Below are 15907 nucleotides of genomic sequence, written 5' to 3'. Positions count from 1 at the left end.
GACCCACTTTGGGCCTTGCACTTCCGAGGGTCGGCAACATGCTAATTAAAAGATGGTAATGGTACTCCTACTGCTACAAGCTCGTTCATGACGAGAACCGATGTTCCTGCTTTCAGCCAAACAGACATGGCCCCGATATGGCATGCAACATTCACTGGAGACCATAACAGATACCTGATTTTGAACGGTGGATTTTTTTTTCTCAATTCAAATTATTCGTGTCGGATTCGAAGACCTCCATGAAATTCCACCGTCTCAAACAGAGCCCAGAGATTTGATCACAACACATGTTGCCTTCAAAACCCAAATCAAAATCAGCAATTAACAAGGAAAAGATTCAGGAAGCTCTTGCCCATCTTGCTTGCCGGGTAGTACAGTATCTTTTTTTTTTCTTTGCACACGTCTTTATGTGAGAAGGGGAGATGAACATAGCCGTCTTGCTGAGCAACATGCTCGCACACACTGACTGAGGCACGGACGCACCCGTCTGTCTCCTGCTACTGCTAGAGCCGTCGCCTCCGGGCAAACGGCACAGCCCGCGCGCTATTCCACTTTACTACGGCTTCCGGCCCTGACGTCGACGTCGCGGCTCCATTATTGGACACCTCCGAGCCCATCCGCATTCCACCGAACACCTTGCGCTGCACCCGCCCACGCTCATCCGTTTGGACCCGCCGCCGCCACCTGGTTGCTTGCTTTACTTGCTACTGCTGCCTGCCTGCCTGCCTGCCTAGCTAGCTAGCTACCCTAATCAGCGCGCTTTACTCGTCGTCTGAGGTTTCCGGGGTTGGCTCCCGGTTGAGGTCGGGGTTCTTGGGGCGGCGGCGATGGAACGACAGCGGCTGCGGAGAGGTGCCGCCGCCGCAGTGGAGCGCGTCGACGCGGGCGCCGACCTCGGCCGCCTTCTTGCGGATGGCGGCGGCTGTGAGCCCCGCGCCGTCCTCGGGGTTGTCGGCCACCGCCGCGCCGTCGAGCTGGTCGGGGAAGTTGAGCCGCGCGGAGCGGCCGCGGAGGCAGAAGACGGCCGTGTCGTAGGCGCACGCGGCGGCGACGGCGGTGGAGTAGGACCCGAGCCAGATCCGCGACCGCTTGTTCGGCTCGCGGATCTCCGCCACCCACTTGCCCCACTTGCGCATCCGGACGCCGCGGTACTGCCTCCCTCCGCCGCGGCCGTGCCCTGCCACCGGCGCGACCGCTCCACCGGCGCCCAGCACCGGCGCAGGCGGCTTTGAAGCCGGGGAGGCGGCAGGCGCGGGCTGGGGCGGCGGGCAGAAGGCAGTGGCGTCCACCTCCATCCCGCGGTTGGGCAGCAGCAGTTTGCCGCGGCGGCGGCGGGGGTGGTGGTGGTCGTGGCCCTCGTGGTAGAGATGGCAACGGGTCGGGTTCGGGTCGGGTGGAGAAAAAACCCACCCGCGACCGCACCCGCGGAATAAGCCCAAACCCGCCCGCGACCACACCCGCGGGTGAAATCCCACACCCGCACCCGCACCCGTCGGGTTTCGGGTGGGTTTCGGGTCCCCGTCGGGTGTGCGTGCTGTGACCAGCAGACCGGCTGACGCCAGGTGAAGGCCCACTGGCCCAGCAGCAAAAAACAGTTCACAGGTAATAATCTTAGACAAAACAGCAACATTGCAACAATAAATTCATGTCTCAAACTGAAATGGTACCAGCATCATTACATGATTACATCAGTCTCACAATAATAACAGCAGTAACATGAATACATGATACATATGAGAATAAGTTCATGCCTATGTGTCAAACACAAATAGTTCACAGGTCCACAGCATTAATGCATTATACACCAAGCCAATAGCGGTAGGAATAACATAACACATAGAGACCAATTCAATATTGCACCAACAGCAACACTCAACCATTGTAGAATACAAGAATCTGCTTCATCCTAGCAAAAAGTAGTCAATCAAATGTTAGTATTCAGTAAACCAAAACTAAGAAATTAGATATTAAGGAACTCAATGTTACCATTTCTTCATCCTCCAAACAAATCACTTGGTCAAGCTTCAACTTCAATCAACTATGGTAGAATCTGCTTCATCCTAACAAGAAAAATAGACAATTAAATGATAGTATTCATTAAATCAAAAGTAAGAAAATAAATGTTAAGAAACTCAATGTTACCATTTCTTCTTCTTCATCCTCCAAACATGTCATTAGAGCATTCACAAAACAGGATTGATCGCCTAACATGTTAGCACGAGACCAAGCTTGCATACACATCAATCCTTCAACTGTTTTTGGTGCTAGTCTACTTCGATGTGGGCTTATTACTCTTCCCCCAGTGCTGAATACAGACTCAGATGCAACAGTTGTGACTGGAATTGCCATGATATCTCGAGCAATCTTTCTCAAAGTGGGGTACTTGATCCCTGCATATTGCCACCAATTAATTATGTCTAGCTCTTGAGTTCTTGGCAGTGTTGGCTCCTCCAAATATAAATCCAACTCAGTGCGCACAAAAGATGAACAATCAGGTTCTTCCGACAAGAATTTATCAAAGATTCCAAACATCAAGTCATCTCCTTCGTTGGGGGCCCTACAGCCCCTACTAGATGCACCTACAGCATCTGTTGTTGCCATGCCCTCCATAGATTCTTGATATTCTAACACCAACTCATACAACAAATTTTTGACTCTACACACTTCATCGTCTGTAGTTGGACTTTCTTCCCCATAAATGGTGCTATAAAAAGCTTTCATGAACTTCAATTTGTACCTAGGATCTAAAACAGTGGCTACTTCCATAAGCCCATGTACATCTGTCCAATACTTCTTAAACTTATCTTTCATCAAGACAGACATCTCTTCTACCTTTGGAATGGCACTAGTTCTCCATTTATCAATGGCCAAATAAATTCCACAAATTTTGGGGAAAAAAAGATTAGCTGTTACATAACTAGTGCCTGACAATAGCTCAGTTGCATCAAAAAATATTTTCAGCCTACCACAAAGCTCCCTAGCAAACTCCCAATCATCTGTTGTTGGCTTAAAATGAGCACAAAGCTTCTCTTTACTTGCAAGTCGATCAAAAACTGATTGGTATTCTAATGCAATGCTAAGCATAACGTAGGTTGAATTCCATCTTGTCTTACAATCTAGAGTTATCCTTCTACCATATTTAATATTCATTTGATTTGCTGTCCGTTCAAAACGTTCATGCCTTTTTGGCGTGGCACACCAAAACCCAACACTATCACGTATTCTTTCAACACCCTTTTCCATAACAGTCATGCCATCTTTCACGATGAGATGACCACGCAAGTGATTAGTACCGGCTCTACTATCTCCAACTAGTAGCTTTTTACACCAAGTGCATTCAGCTTTCATTTTACCCCCAACTGTTACTTGTTCAAATTCAAGCCACACATCAGATTTCAGCTTCCTTTTGCATCCAACTTGTACATTATCATCATCATCATTTACGACCACATGTTCTGTACCTTCTGATGGTGGAGCTTGAACACTTGAAGATGGCATTTCATTTGCAGCAGCACTCGTCGGTGTAGCTGCACTTGAGGAACCTCCTGCAACCACAGCACTGCTCTTTGTGGGAACTTGACGACTGCTCCTGCTCGGCCTCGAAGCACCTTGGTCAGACATCAGACTCTGCAATTTACAAATTAGAGCTGCTCAAGTCAAGCTGTGCAAGGGCCAAGGGACATGCTCACGGCTCACCTCACCTACAAGGATAGGAACCTCGTACGTGGTGGGAGCAGGCTGCGCCGCTGGCCGCTGCAGTCGGACTCCGGTGGTCCTGGGGAGTGCCGGAGTGGGGAGTGCCGGTCCTAGATAGTGGAGACTTGGACTCCTGGCTTGGCCTCGGACGCTCGGTGGCTCCTAGGGATGCGTCCTCCTCCGGTGGTCCTGGGGATCCGGCAGGAGCAGGATGCGGCGGCCCTGGGGATGCGTCCTCCGGTGGTGGTGACGGCGGAGGGGGTGGCCGGGGTGGGGCGGGCAGCGGCGGGCGGATCTATCGTGGCCGCGGCCGCCTGGAGCCCTGGACGCCTGGTGCAGTGGTGCTAGCCTGCTAATCTGCTATGGCGGCCGGTTGGGGACTTGGGGTTGAGGGATTTGGGTTTTTCTCAGGGCCCACTGGAATACAAACTGGATGCGCACGGGACTTGGGCGGGTGGCCGGCTGCAACTCTGCGCTTCGGGCGTAGCTCCGGGTTCCGGGTGACCCGCGGGCGAAAATCAAAACCCGCACCCGCACCCGTAATGCTTCGGGTCGGGTTTGGGTCTAACCCGTGGGTGGATTTTTACACCCGAACCCGAACCTGACGGGTGCAAAACCCGACGGGGCCCGAACCCGCGGGTGAAATTGCCATCCCTACCTCGTGGGCGCTGCTTGGCTTGCTACTGGTCTGCGTGTATCTCTTCTCTTTCCCTCTTTCTCTTGCGCCTATGAGCGGTGGGGGTATATAAATAGTTGGGATTAGGCGAACGGCCAGGTGGGGATTAGGCGTGGGGGCGTGACTGGGTGGGTGGGATGGCGATTAGGGCGTGTGCGTGGCGGGATTTTTCGCGGGCGCGAGTCGGTGCGCACGGCTGTGGGCTGCCTGGTGTGTGGCGACAGGGACGGCCGGCGCTTGCGCGCTGTGAGTGTGTGACGGTGACTATGAGCTTATCGCCAGGGAGTTTTTAGCAGAGTAAACTAGTCGCTCGTTAGGTTTTGGTGTGACAGGTGCGGTCATTAGTGCGCTCGATATAATTGATGGTCGGTGCGCACTGGGAACGCCGTGATGCAACATGGAATCTTGATATGGCACGCTCAGTTCTGTCTGAACGCCGCAAAAGCTACGAGGGGTGGACATGTACAGGTACAGCGACAAACGATGGCAACGCAAGTAGGCGTCGATGCCAGCTTTACGTTACGTGCACGGTGCACCGCATCTGGCTGGCCCCGCCGCGGCGGCGGCGGCGGTAACGAGTGCTGTGCTTGGCTAATCAAGAGAGCCGTCGCAGTTACGCAACGGGATCATGTAACCCCGGGGTGGCCAGCCGATGCGACCGTCCACCACGCAAGAGACGCGACCGAGCCGAGAGGCGTGCGCTGCCGACGGGGGCCGAGCAGCTAGCTACTAGCCAGCACCTCGCCCGTGTCAGCTGCGGCGCGACACGCGACCGTCTACGAACGCGAGAGCCGTGTGCGACGCCGGACGGTGGCCGAACAGCCCACCCTCGCCAATGTCAGCAGCGCCGCGTGTCGCGCTGCAAGGAGGGCAGCGAACGGACGGACGGGCACCGGGATGGGCCGGCCGCGAGCCGAGACGGTGCGCGGCGACCGACGAGGACGGGACAGCTAGCACACGCCGACATGCGTGGGAGAGCGGCGGCCACGTGGCGACGCGGACAGACTCCCCCTCCCCCCGGCTAGATACGGGAAGCGAGCGCTGCGAGCCTATGACCTCGAGCGGAGTGGGAGAAAGAGAAGCCGTGCCGGACGGGCGGGGCGTCCCGTGTGTCCGTGTCGCGTAGCGCGGGGCCCGCCACCACAGCCCGACAAGGCGGGAGCGACCGCGACGCCGTTGTTATCCGCTTTGGTTCGGTTCGGTCCTCCGGGGTGTGCCGATGCCGATACCCCGATGCCGCCCGCACTCCCGCGCACGCGGGGCCCTGCTGCCGTGCGGTGCCGGCCCTTGCATTTCTTTTCCTGCCTCTCGTTCGTCAACGACGCCACGCGGGGTAGGGCGGCTGACGGTTTGGGGTTGTCTGGTTCCGTATCCTTGAGCGGCTGGAGTTGGCCGGTGGTCGGCCGGGTCACCGACTCGCCGCTCCCTTGGTGAGTTTGTCCCGTCACGCTGGGGCCACTGAAGGCGATCCGCTGCTTCGCCCGTAGTACTAGTGGATTTCGCGACGCAGCTTCCAGACAGTTCCTTCACTGAGACAGGTGGTTCGATGGCAGCGTCGGTAGCTGGATACGGAACCACGTTCGCGAATCGCGGCTGTCGTCCTGTACTAGCAGGTGGTTTTCACGTGGCGCTCATGTTTTCGCACGGTCCAGGGTGTCTGGCAGGTGGGACAGCCGGACAGGTTTACCGTACAGAGTGAAGCAGAAGATATACGCCAACGGAAGCAGGACATAAAAGGATACTGTTATTAGGGATAACGTTTCTCATTTTTTTCATATACTGGATGATTTGTTGATTGGTTGGCTACGCTCATAGCCGTGGCGTTCCGCTGACCATATTTGGCGTGTGTTTTGATAGTTGCATAGCATCTCTATCGTCTGCTCCCACGCATAGAGCGTTGGTGTTTTTTTATGGGTAGCTTGCATGTGTGGAAACGTAACTTTCTCTTGTTTCCAGCGGCCCAGACTGGCACGATAGTGGCGCGAGACGCCCCTACAACCAATCATGCGTATAGATGTTCTGCCAACAGCGAAAAAGAAAAAAATATGGAAAGAATCTCGAACATACACCATCCAGGGAAGAGCTAGAGATTTTTTTTTTGTTATTAATGGGTTCAGGAATATACGTATAACTATAAATCATAATAATACCTCATATAGATATTATATAGATTAAAGGGTGAAAACATACCAGCTGAATAGGATCCTTAAACCATATGTTTGTATTATGTTTAAAAAACACTTTGATGCTTTGCAATGTATATGTAGTTTCCTCATTCCTGATATAATTAAACAAAAAAATTATGTTAATTTCACAAGTTTTGAACATTTGATCATGCACAATTAATTGAAGTACTATAAATACTCACATGTTAAAGCTCCCCACTTCGAAATTTCATCTTCTTAAATCGTATGTTTGGTTACTCGTACCGTCTCGTCTTGGACCACCGCATGCGTTGACTCTTGACTCTATCTAAGCTCCTGTTTGGTTGCCTGCACAAGGGAGACGCAGGCTGCATGAGCGGATGCAAAACAAGTTATTTAGCTATTTGGTTGCATCCACATGTACGTAGAAAATTGCCGTATCGGATTAGCCAAGGCCACCCGAGCCTGCGCGTCCAGATACAGGCATCCAATCAGGCGAAAAAGATCAATCACCTCATCATTACCAATGGTTGAAAACATATCTACATAGCATATTAGGCAATCACTCGAGAACTGATCACCCATATTATTTGTTAACTTTTTCTTTACAACATTCATAGCTAAAAACATCTTTTCCATTGACGTTATGGCAACCGGCAATATTAGTACTAGTTTTAAAAGTTGATAGACCAATGGAAAAGTAATATGCTTTATTTGTTTGCACCATTAATTTAGCTAGATCGCACATGATTTTATGAAATCAGAAGCAGCCTAGATGCTACTGGCATTAGTCGGCAGCAGCAAGGAAGAGAATAAGCGACGACCAACCGGAACCAAGAAGCTGAATTGACAAAAACGAGAGAAGCGTGCGGTCATCCGGCAAAGAGTCGTATATGGTTGTATAGTTGAATTTACTTATTGGCCTACATATCTAGGCTATTAACCTATTAAAATATATGGACTCATGTCGGAGTGGGCTTAGCCTTTAGGCTTTTGCAGCCCAAGCAGGATTAGCAGGATTGACCGACAGGCCATAGGGCAATGGGTTCATTTTCAAATTTTTGTTAGGTTCAAGCAAATAAATTACTAATCCTTATTTTGAAAAAAAATTGGTGTCATATGAACCCAATGGTTGATATGCAGCTCCGCCACTTACACCAGTCAGGGATTTCTTATGATGGTTCTCCACCAAATAAGAAAAAGGCAATACTTCGTTCAAAACAAAAAAAATATAAGCAAAAGGCAATAACCCTTTGCGCCTGCCTATCCATTTAAACTAAACCTAACAAAAGCATTCCATGATTGAACTGAGGTACTTGTTCGCTTCGAATTAAAGCGGTTGTTTGGACTGTTGCGGCTATAATCTATAGAGACAAAACAATGTAGAAGAAGTAGAAAACGGTAGAGATTAAAACCAAGCGAACAGGCTGACTGCTTGTTCACATATTTGTAACATGATGGGTAAGTGATAATGTTAAATTATGTTTGTTTAAATCCAATTGTAATCGGATACCACACTAGAAAGTGATACCAACATATTCTAATTTATTACCATTGGTATTTGTGGGGGACGGATATTCCCGGGTCCACCGGAAGGATGAAATACCTCACGAAATGCCCGTGGGCCCAATAATTCGCAAGGTCATTCCTTCGTGGGCCTGGGGAGGAACGTCTAGTGAAGCAGTTTGACACAAGGCCGGATCAGCGCAGGCCCAGACGGCCCGACGAGTTTGAATTGCAACCGCAACAGAGACCCAACCTTCCCACGCAGGGGCCTCATACATCGGAACAGAGCAGGGGAAGGTCGGCTGGATTATAGGAAGATAGACTCAGCTGGTTTACTATTACTTAGGCTCGCGTTGTTATCATATCCACATGTAACGCCCCACGGTCGAGTATATAAGGCCTAGGGGGCACCCCCTCGAAAGCATCTCACTACTTAGCCATCCACTCGGTTCTCTAACATCCTCGACACTAGAGAGCCTCCTTGTAATCCACCATATAAAGTACTCACGCCAGGACGTAGGGTGTTACGCATCTCTAAGCGGCCCGAACCTGTACAAAATTGTCCATTGTCTCTCGTGCATTCAGCGCGAACCATCGAGCTACAGTCGGTAACACCGTTCTACTCCAAAAAAGCACCTCGAGGGGCAACCTCGGGTGCGCGGTCGGACCCAAAACACCGACAGCTAGCGCGCCAGGTAGGGGGTGTGTCACTGATCCAAGCTAGTTCAATGGTCGTCACTTTCCAGCACAAGATTATCCTCCGCCCCGGGTCCGTGTTCTGCTTCGGAACCATTTCGTCTGTAGCAGATGAAGAAGGAACTCTGCATCGCATCGCGGATCCACCGGAGAGAAAGTCTTCCTAAAAAATCTCCGAGAAAATCGGAGCGAAGCAGGAAAAAGCGCAACCTCCAGCGCTCCAAGCAAGGACCACCTTCAGCAAGCTAGGTGCCGAGGGTCCATCTACCTGGAGAACTCCGCTGTCCACCTCTCCGACGGAAAAATGGACACGGATCACAAGGAAAAAGGAAGCGAATAAGGTAAAGGATTGTCAAACTGCTCTTTCGGTGCCTCCGTCCTCAAAGGAGAACGGAAAGAAGCTCATCACAGTGGCTGTTCCATTCTACCCCGACGTCCTCTTCATCGGGAGAGTGGAGTCACCCCCCGTCTCCGACGATGAACCAACTGCGCCCGGGGAAGAACCTCCTCAGCGGGAATCCCGCCGACGAAGGAACCGACGCCGAAATATTCGGCGACATCATAAGGCCGGAGAGCGGGACCCGGCGCAGCCCGTATCACAAGACGAGGTCTCGGAGATAGGAGAAACTCCAGAAGAACGGGTCTTCAGGGAAAGGAGGAATTCCCGACGACATGACCGTCGGCAAGCTCAAGAGCAGGCTGAGCAGGAAGCGAGGCAACGTCGAGAAAATCCATTTTTCGAACGCAACCTGAACCTCGACTTCGCCCGAGCCATGGACACACCGAGCGAAGTTGGTGGAGTATTGGCTCGGATAGCCGATGGCCTCCCCCGGACTCCAGACACCGAGGGCTATCGGCGGCTGTTCACTCGGGCATCCAACCACCTTCTACCTCTCGCTCATCCGCCGAGCGACCTACGACACGCCATCAACAGTCGGCGAGACGCACGGAGCTCCAGAAACGCCTCGCGCGAACGACGACACGAGAACGAGATCCGGCGCCGGGAAGAATATGACCGGGATCACGACATCCCTGCGCGGAGTCAGGCCACCAGAACTGAGTCGGCAACGACTTCGACTAGTGGCACAGCCCGGGGACGGTCGAGGCACCACGACAACAACTCCCCTCCCTGGGACAGGCATCATCATCGACGACAGGAGGACACATGTGGAGTATCGGCACTCACTCCGCGCCTTAGGGCCATTCAATGGCCCCCAAACTTCAAAGTCTCCAACGTCGACAAGTACGAGCCTAAGCAGGATCCGGGAGGCTGGCTGGCCGTCTACACCACCGCCGCTCGTGCTGCTCGGGCAACCGAAGACGTGATGACCGTGTACTTGCCTATCGTTCTCGGGCAGGATGCACTACAGTGGCTACGACACCTACCTCGACACTGCATCGACGACTGGAGCGATTTCAGTCGGCGCTTCACCGCCAACTTCCAATCTCTCACCGACAAACCGGCGCAGCCATGGGACCTCAAATCCATCAAGCGCCGAGGGGATGAGACTCTCCGGTCATATCTCAAAAGATTTAAGACTATGAGGAATCGTATCCCCGAGGTCACAGAAGCAGCAGTGATCAAGGACTTCTACCGGGGATCTAATGACTCGGCCTTCGTCCGCGCCATACTGCAGAAAGCGCCAACTACCTTCGAGCAGCTGTTCCAGGAAGCTGACCTCTACATCACCACCGACGAATGAGCTCAGGACCTCATCGGAGGAACAAAGCCTACGCCGGCGGCACCGCGACGCGACATGAACCAACAACCCGACAAACATTGGGAAAAGAGGCCTCGTGAAGAAGTCCATGCCACCGGACCACCCACCTCTCGTGCCCGAGGAGGACCTCGCGGAGGCGAACGCATGCTGGACGACATCCTCGACGCCCAGTGCCCGTACCACAAGGACATGCACCACACCCTTCGGAACTATAGAGACTTCAAGCATTCCGTGGGGAATGGCCGACCCTTCCAACTTCTGCCGCCTCCCCCACCACGAGGAGGACCTGGAGAACCTCGACAACCCCAACAGCAGGAGGGAGGAGGAGGAGCCTTCCCACGCGTCGACAGAGAAGTCAATGTCATATTCGGCGGACATGGGTCACAAGAAAGCAAGAGGCAACAAAAGCTCAACGACCGTCAGATATTGGTGGCAACCGTTGGACCTCCCGCCCCGTACCGATGGTCCAAGCACCCGATCACCTTCACTCGGGCGGATCAGTGGCTCAACTTCGACCACCCGGGCAAGTACCCGCTCCTCGTCGATCCGGTGATCTGAGAAAGCAGGGTAAAAAAGGTACTAGTGGACGGGGGAAGCAGCATCAACGTCACCTTCCCCCGGACGCTCCAAGGCTTGGGAGTTCCCCTCAAAGAGCTCCATGAGTCGGACACTCCTTTCTTCGGCATCATGCCGACTGAAGGAGAATATCCACTGGGACACATCTACATGTCGGTCACCTTTGGAACTCCGAAAAACTACAGAATCGAGTTCCTGAGGTTCGAGGTGGCAAACTTCGACTGTTGGTACAACGCCATCATCGATAGGCCAGGGTTGGCAAAGTTCATGGCCATTCCACATTATGCGTACATAATATTGAAGATGCCAGGACCACAAGGAATCATAACTGTGCGCACTGACTTCCAAGGCGCCACAGAATGTTTCCGAGTGGCCATTCAGGTGGCCCTCACCACCAAACCATCGGCGACTTCTCTGCGCAGGCGATCTCAAAGCCTGAGGAAGACCTCGTGGTACCCGCGAATGAAGCTCAAGCCGTGACCTCTATGCGGCCGACCAAAGAAACCAAGAGAATCAACCTCGGGTTCGCCGATGAGCGCAAGACGGCCATCATCAGTTCCAGCCTGGATGACAAATAGGAAGGTGTGCTCATCCAGTTCCTGCAAGATAACCGAGACGTATTCGCATGGCAACCTGCGGATATGTCGGGAGTCCCGAGAGAACTGGCCGAGCACAAATTAAAGGTCTACCCCCAGGTGAGGCCGATCCGACAAAAATTACGTCGCTTCACGCCCGACAAGAGAGAGCCATCCGTGCAGAGTTGGCTCGCTTGGTCGTGGCCGAATTAATTAGAGAAGTGTTACACCCTGAGTGGTTAGCAAATCATGTTCTTGTACTCAAAAAGAATAAAGTGGATTGGCGCATGTGCGTCGACTATACGGATCTCAACAAGCACTGTCCGAAGGATCCCTTTGGACTTCCTAGAATAGACCAGGTGGTAGACTCGACCGCCGGATGTTCTATGTTATCTTTCTTGGATTGCTACTTCGGGTATCATCAGATCAGCCTGGCAAAAGAAGACGAGGAAAAAACAGCATTCATCACCCCGTTCGAAGCCTTCTGCTATACCTCCATGTCGTTTGGCCTCAAAAACGCTGGAGCAACTTACCAGAGGGCTATTCATACATGATTAGCCGACCACTGGGGCAAGCATGTGGAAGCTTATGTGGATGATGTGGTGATCAAGACAGAAAACTCAGAAAATTTCATTGAAGATTTACAGCTGGTCTTCAACAGTCTACGGCGATATCGATGGAAGCTTAATCCTGAAAAATGCGTCTTCGGAGTACCAGCAGGAAAATTGCTCGGGTTTATTGTTAGCCACCGAGGAATTGAGGCCAATCCAAAAAAGATCGAAGCTATCATGAGAATGGAAGCACCACGATCACAGAAGAAAGTACAAAGACTTACCGGATGCATGGCAGCCCGAAGCAGGTTCATATCAAGGCTGGGAGAAAAAGGTCTACCGTTCTATAAGTTGCTCAAGAAGGTAGACAAATTCCAGTGGACTTCAGAGGCTCAGGAAGCTCTAGACGCACTAAAGAAATTCCTGACAACACCACTAGTGCTAAAACCGCCGCGCCGAGCCACGCCGAATCAACCGGCTGAAGATCTATTGTTATACATCTCTTGCACGACTCACGTGGTGAGCACCGCGTTAGTAGTCGAGCGAGCGGAAGAAGGACACGCGTACCCAGTGCAACATCCTGTCTATTTCATCAGTGAAGTCCTGGGTCCCTCGAAGAAGAAATACCCTCAAGTTCAGAAACTATTGTATGCAGTACTTCTAACTGCACGCAAGCTCTGTCACTACTTCGACGATCACAAAGTCATAGTAGTCACTGGATTTCCAATAGGGGATATTCTCCACAATAAAGAAGCCATCGGAAGAATAGCCAAGTGGGCCTGTGAACTGGGAGCTCATGACATTGAGTTTCGACCTCGCACTGCAATCAAGACTCAAGCACTAGTTGACTTCGTATCAGAATGGACCGAGCAACAAGTGCCCGATAACCCGGAAACTGCAGAAGCATGGCGAATGTATTTCGATGGCTCGTTGAAGCTGCAGGGGGCAGGAGCAGGGATCCTCTTCATTGCACCTGGAGGTGAATAACTCAAATATGCTCTTCAATTGTTATTCCCAACGTCCAACAATGCAGCAGCGTACGAAGCTTTGATTCATGGACTGAACATTGCCATATTACTGGGCATTAAGAGACTAATGGTATATGGGGATTCCCTGGTGGTCATAAGTCAGATAAACAAAGAGTGGGATTGCTCGAATGACTCCATGGGGAAATACTGCACTGCCGTCCGAAAGCTAGAAGACAAGTTTGAAGGTTTGGAATTTCATCATATGGAGAGAGACCGCAACACGGCAGCTGACGCATTGTCGAAACTAGGATCCAGTCGGACTCAGGTCCTGCCTGGAGTTTTCGTCCAAGAAGTACTGCACCCGAGCATTTCACTAGATCGGGTAGAGGAATGCAATATTCTGAGCCAACCAGAGTCAGATTCTGATGACTGGAGGGAGCCAATCATCAGACACATAAAGAATGAGGAGGAGCCGGATGACAAAAATGCAGCAGAGCACATTGCAAGGCAGTCAGCTCTTTATACTCTCATTGGAGAAACACTATACAGAAGGGGCGCATTAGGAGTCCTCATGAAATGCATTCTTTTAGCTACTGGGAAGCAACTGCTAGATGAGGTCCATGCTGGGCAATGCGGGATACATGCAGCATCCAGGACTTTGGTTGGGAAGGTCTTCGGGTCTGGTTTCTATTGGCCAACGGCAAAGAGTGATGCCGTCGAGTTAGTCCAGAGGTGTGAAGCTTGTCAGTACTTATCAAAACAACAGCATCTACCAGCACATCAATTGCAAACCATACCTGTAACCTGGTCGTTCGCGTGCTGGGGACTGGATATGATTGGACCTTTCAAGAAAGCTCAAGGAGGATACACTCATGTACTGGTTGCTATCGACAAATTCACTAAGTGGATAGAGTTCAAACCCATTGTTTCTCTAACTTTAGCTAAGGCAGTGGAATTCATACAGGACATAATATTCAGGTTCGGGATATCGAATAGCATCATAACCGACCTGGGATCCAATTTCACAAGCTCAGAGTTCTTCGATTTCTGTGAACAAAAAAGCATTCAGATCAAATACGCATTGGTGGCGCACCCAAGAGCCAACGGGCAAGTAGAAAGAGCCAACGGGATGATATTGGAAGCGCTCAGAAAGGAAGTCTTCGACAGAATGAAAAGTTTGCAGGAAAGTGGATCAGAGAGTTGCCATATGTCGTCTGGAGCCTGAGAACTCAACCTAGCCGAGCTCTGCATGGAAACACTCCTTTCTTTATGGTCTATGGTTCGGAGGTAGTGCTACCCGCTGATCTCAAGTTTGGGGCACCAAGATTAATATTTGAAAACATAGCAGAAGCTGAGGCTACTAGACTGGAGGATGTTGATATACTAGAAGAAGAACGATTGAATACGGTGATTCAGTCAGCCCGGTATCAGCAAACTCTGAGGCGCTATCATGATAAGGTCATACGACATTGATCCTTCGCAGTGGGAGATCTCGTCCTCCGCCGAATTCTAACGGGGGAGGGACGGCATAAATTGTCACCACTATGGGAAGGGCCATTCATAGTAGCGGAAGTCACTCGGCCTAGCTCGTATCGTCTTACTCAAATGGATGGCACGGAAATTGGGAACTCATGGAATATAGAACATCTCAGGAAGTTTTACCCCTAGCTAGATTTCAAAAGCTATTGGGACGGCCTTGTATTCTATAAACTGGGAAATATATCATCAATAAAAAGACTTCATTCTCAAAGGCACTCAAATTGTTTACTGCCAACCTGCATGCTTACTTAACTCAGGGTGACCACTATACCCTACTAACGGAGCAATCGACTTAAGTCAGCAACGACTTAAGGCGGTGTGACATGCTCACGCGTAACTCAAGGTGACCACTATACCCTACTAACGGAGCAATCGACTTAAGTCAGCAACGACTTAAGGCGGTGTGACATGCTCACACTTACTTAACTCAGGGTGACAACTATACCCTACTAACGGAGCAATCGACTTAAGTCGGTGACGACTTAAGGCGGTGTGACATGCTCACACATAACTCAGGGTGACCACTATACCCTACTAACGGAGCAATCGACTTAAGTCGGCAACGACTTAAGGCGGTGTGACATGCTCACGCTTAATTAACTCAGGGTGACCACTATACCCTACTAACGGAGCAATCGACTTAAGTCGGCAGCGACTTAAGACGGTGTGACATGCTCATGCGTAACTCAGGGTGACTACTATACCCTACTAACAGAGCAGTCGGTTTAAGTCAGTAGTGACTTAAATCGGCACGGCGTGCTCACGTCTACTCGATCCAACACAAGCACGTTTGCAATTACTCATCTTAGGGTGATCTCTATGCCTCGCGAAATAAGAAGAAATTTCAAAACCATCACACTGTATTTACTTCTGCAATTGTAACTACTGCTGAATTCTAACAACAGGAAAATAATAAGGGCATCCAGTACTGAAAACACTTTCTGACAGAACATTCGAGCACACTAGCCACATACACAAGGCATTCAGTGTTTCTACTTGGTAATGTTTTTCTCAGGAGCAACCGATGAAGAGGGGCGACTCGAAGAATCAGGAGCAGCATTCACATCTGCAACTATGTCGTCAGGAACAATCACACCGGGTCTCCTCATCAAGATTCACCTCGCGCAAATGGCTTTGTCCATAGCTCTGTCGCGTTGGGCCCTCAAAGTAGCGGAAGTGTCTTCAGCAGCCTTGACAGCCAGCCGAGCAGCTTCTAGCTCCTGGACGACTGATCTCTTGGAAGCGCGCAGATCCTTGAT

The 15907-nt window shown here is 51.2% G+C and overlaps 1 protein-coding gene and 1 long non-coding RNA gene across 5 annotated transcripts; one reads left to right on the top strand and one right to left on the bottom strand.

The window, feature by feature from the left end:
* Positions 1–243: 243 nt before the first annotated feature.
* On the bottom strand, positions 244–3811 carry LOC103629531 (ethylene-responsive transcription factor RAP2-9). 4 transcript variants are annotated; one of them, XM_035959971.1, is made up of 4 exons: positions 3725–3811; positions 2143–3627; positions 1987–2060; positions 1649–1906 (listed from the first exon to the last, which is right to left on the bottom strand). In XM_035959971.1, the coding sequence occupies exons 2-3, from the start codon at positions 3619–3621 to the stop codon at positions 2031–2033; spliced, it is 1509 nt and encodes a 502-aa protein (XP_035815864.1). In that variant the 5' UTR covers positions 3622–3627; positions 3725–3811; the 3' UTR covers positions 1649–1906; positions 1987–2030. The 4 variants fall into 4 exon arrangements, with proteins under 4 accessions (XP_008648850.1, XP_035815864.1, XP_035815862.1 ...); XM_035959969.1 differs by having other exon boundaries at positions 3702–3800; XM_035959970.1 differs by having other exon boundaries at positions 3697–3789.
* Positions 589–7078, top strand: LOC118472198 (uncharacterized). The gene is made up of 2 exons (XR_004850207.1): positions 589–1602; positions 3510–7078. It is a non-coding gene; the product is annotated as an uncharacterized lncRNA (long non-coding RNA).
* The last annotated feature ends 8829 nt before the right edge of the window (positions 7079–15907 follow it).

This window comes from Zea mays, chromosome 6, assembly GCF_902167145.1.
Source record: "Zea mays cultivar B73 chromosome 6, Zm-B73-REFERENCE-NAM-5.0, whole genome shotgun sequence".
Lineage (NCBI taxonomy): Eukaryota > Viridiplantae > Streptophyta > Magnoliopsida > Poales > Poaceae > Zea > Zea mays.
The sequence above is the reverse complement of the archived record's forward strand: the minus strand, read 5'-3'. Positions and strand labels throughout refer to the sequence as shown.

Coding starts and splice junctions, on each gene's coding strand:
- LOC103629531 (XM_035959971.1), bottom strand. CDS start 3,621: ATGTCTGACCAAGGTGCTTCGAGGCCGAGCAGGAGCAGTCGTCAAGTT. Junction 2,061..2,142: donor AGGATGAAGAAGAAGAAATG/GTAACATTGAGT, acceptor TTTTCTTGTTAG/GATGAAGCAGATTCTACCAT.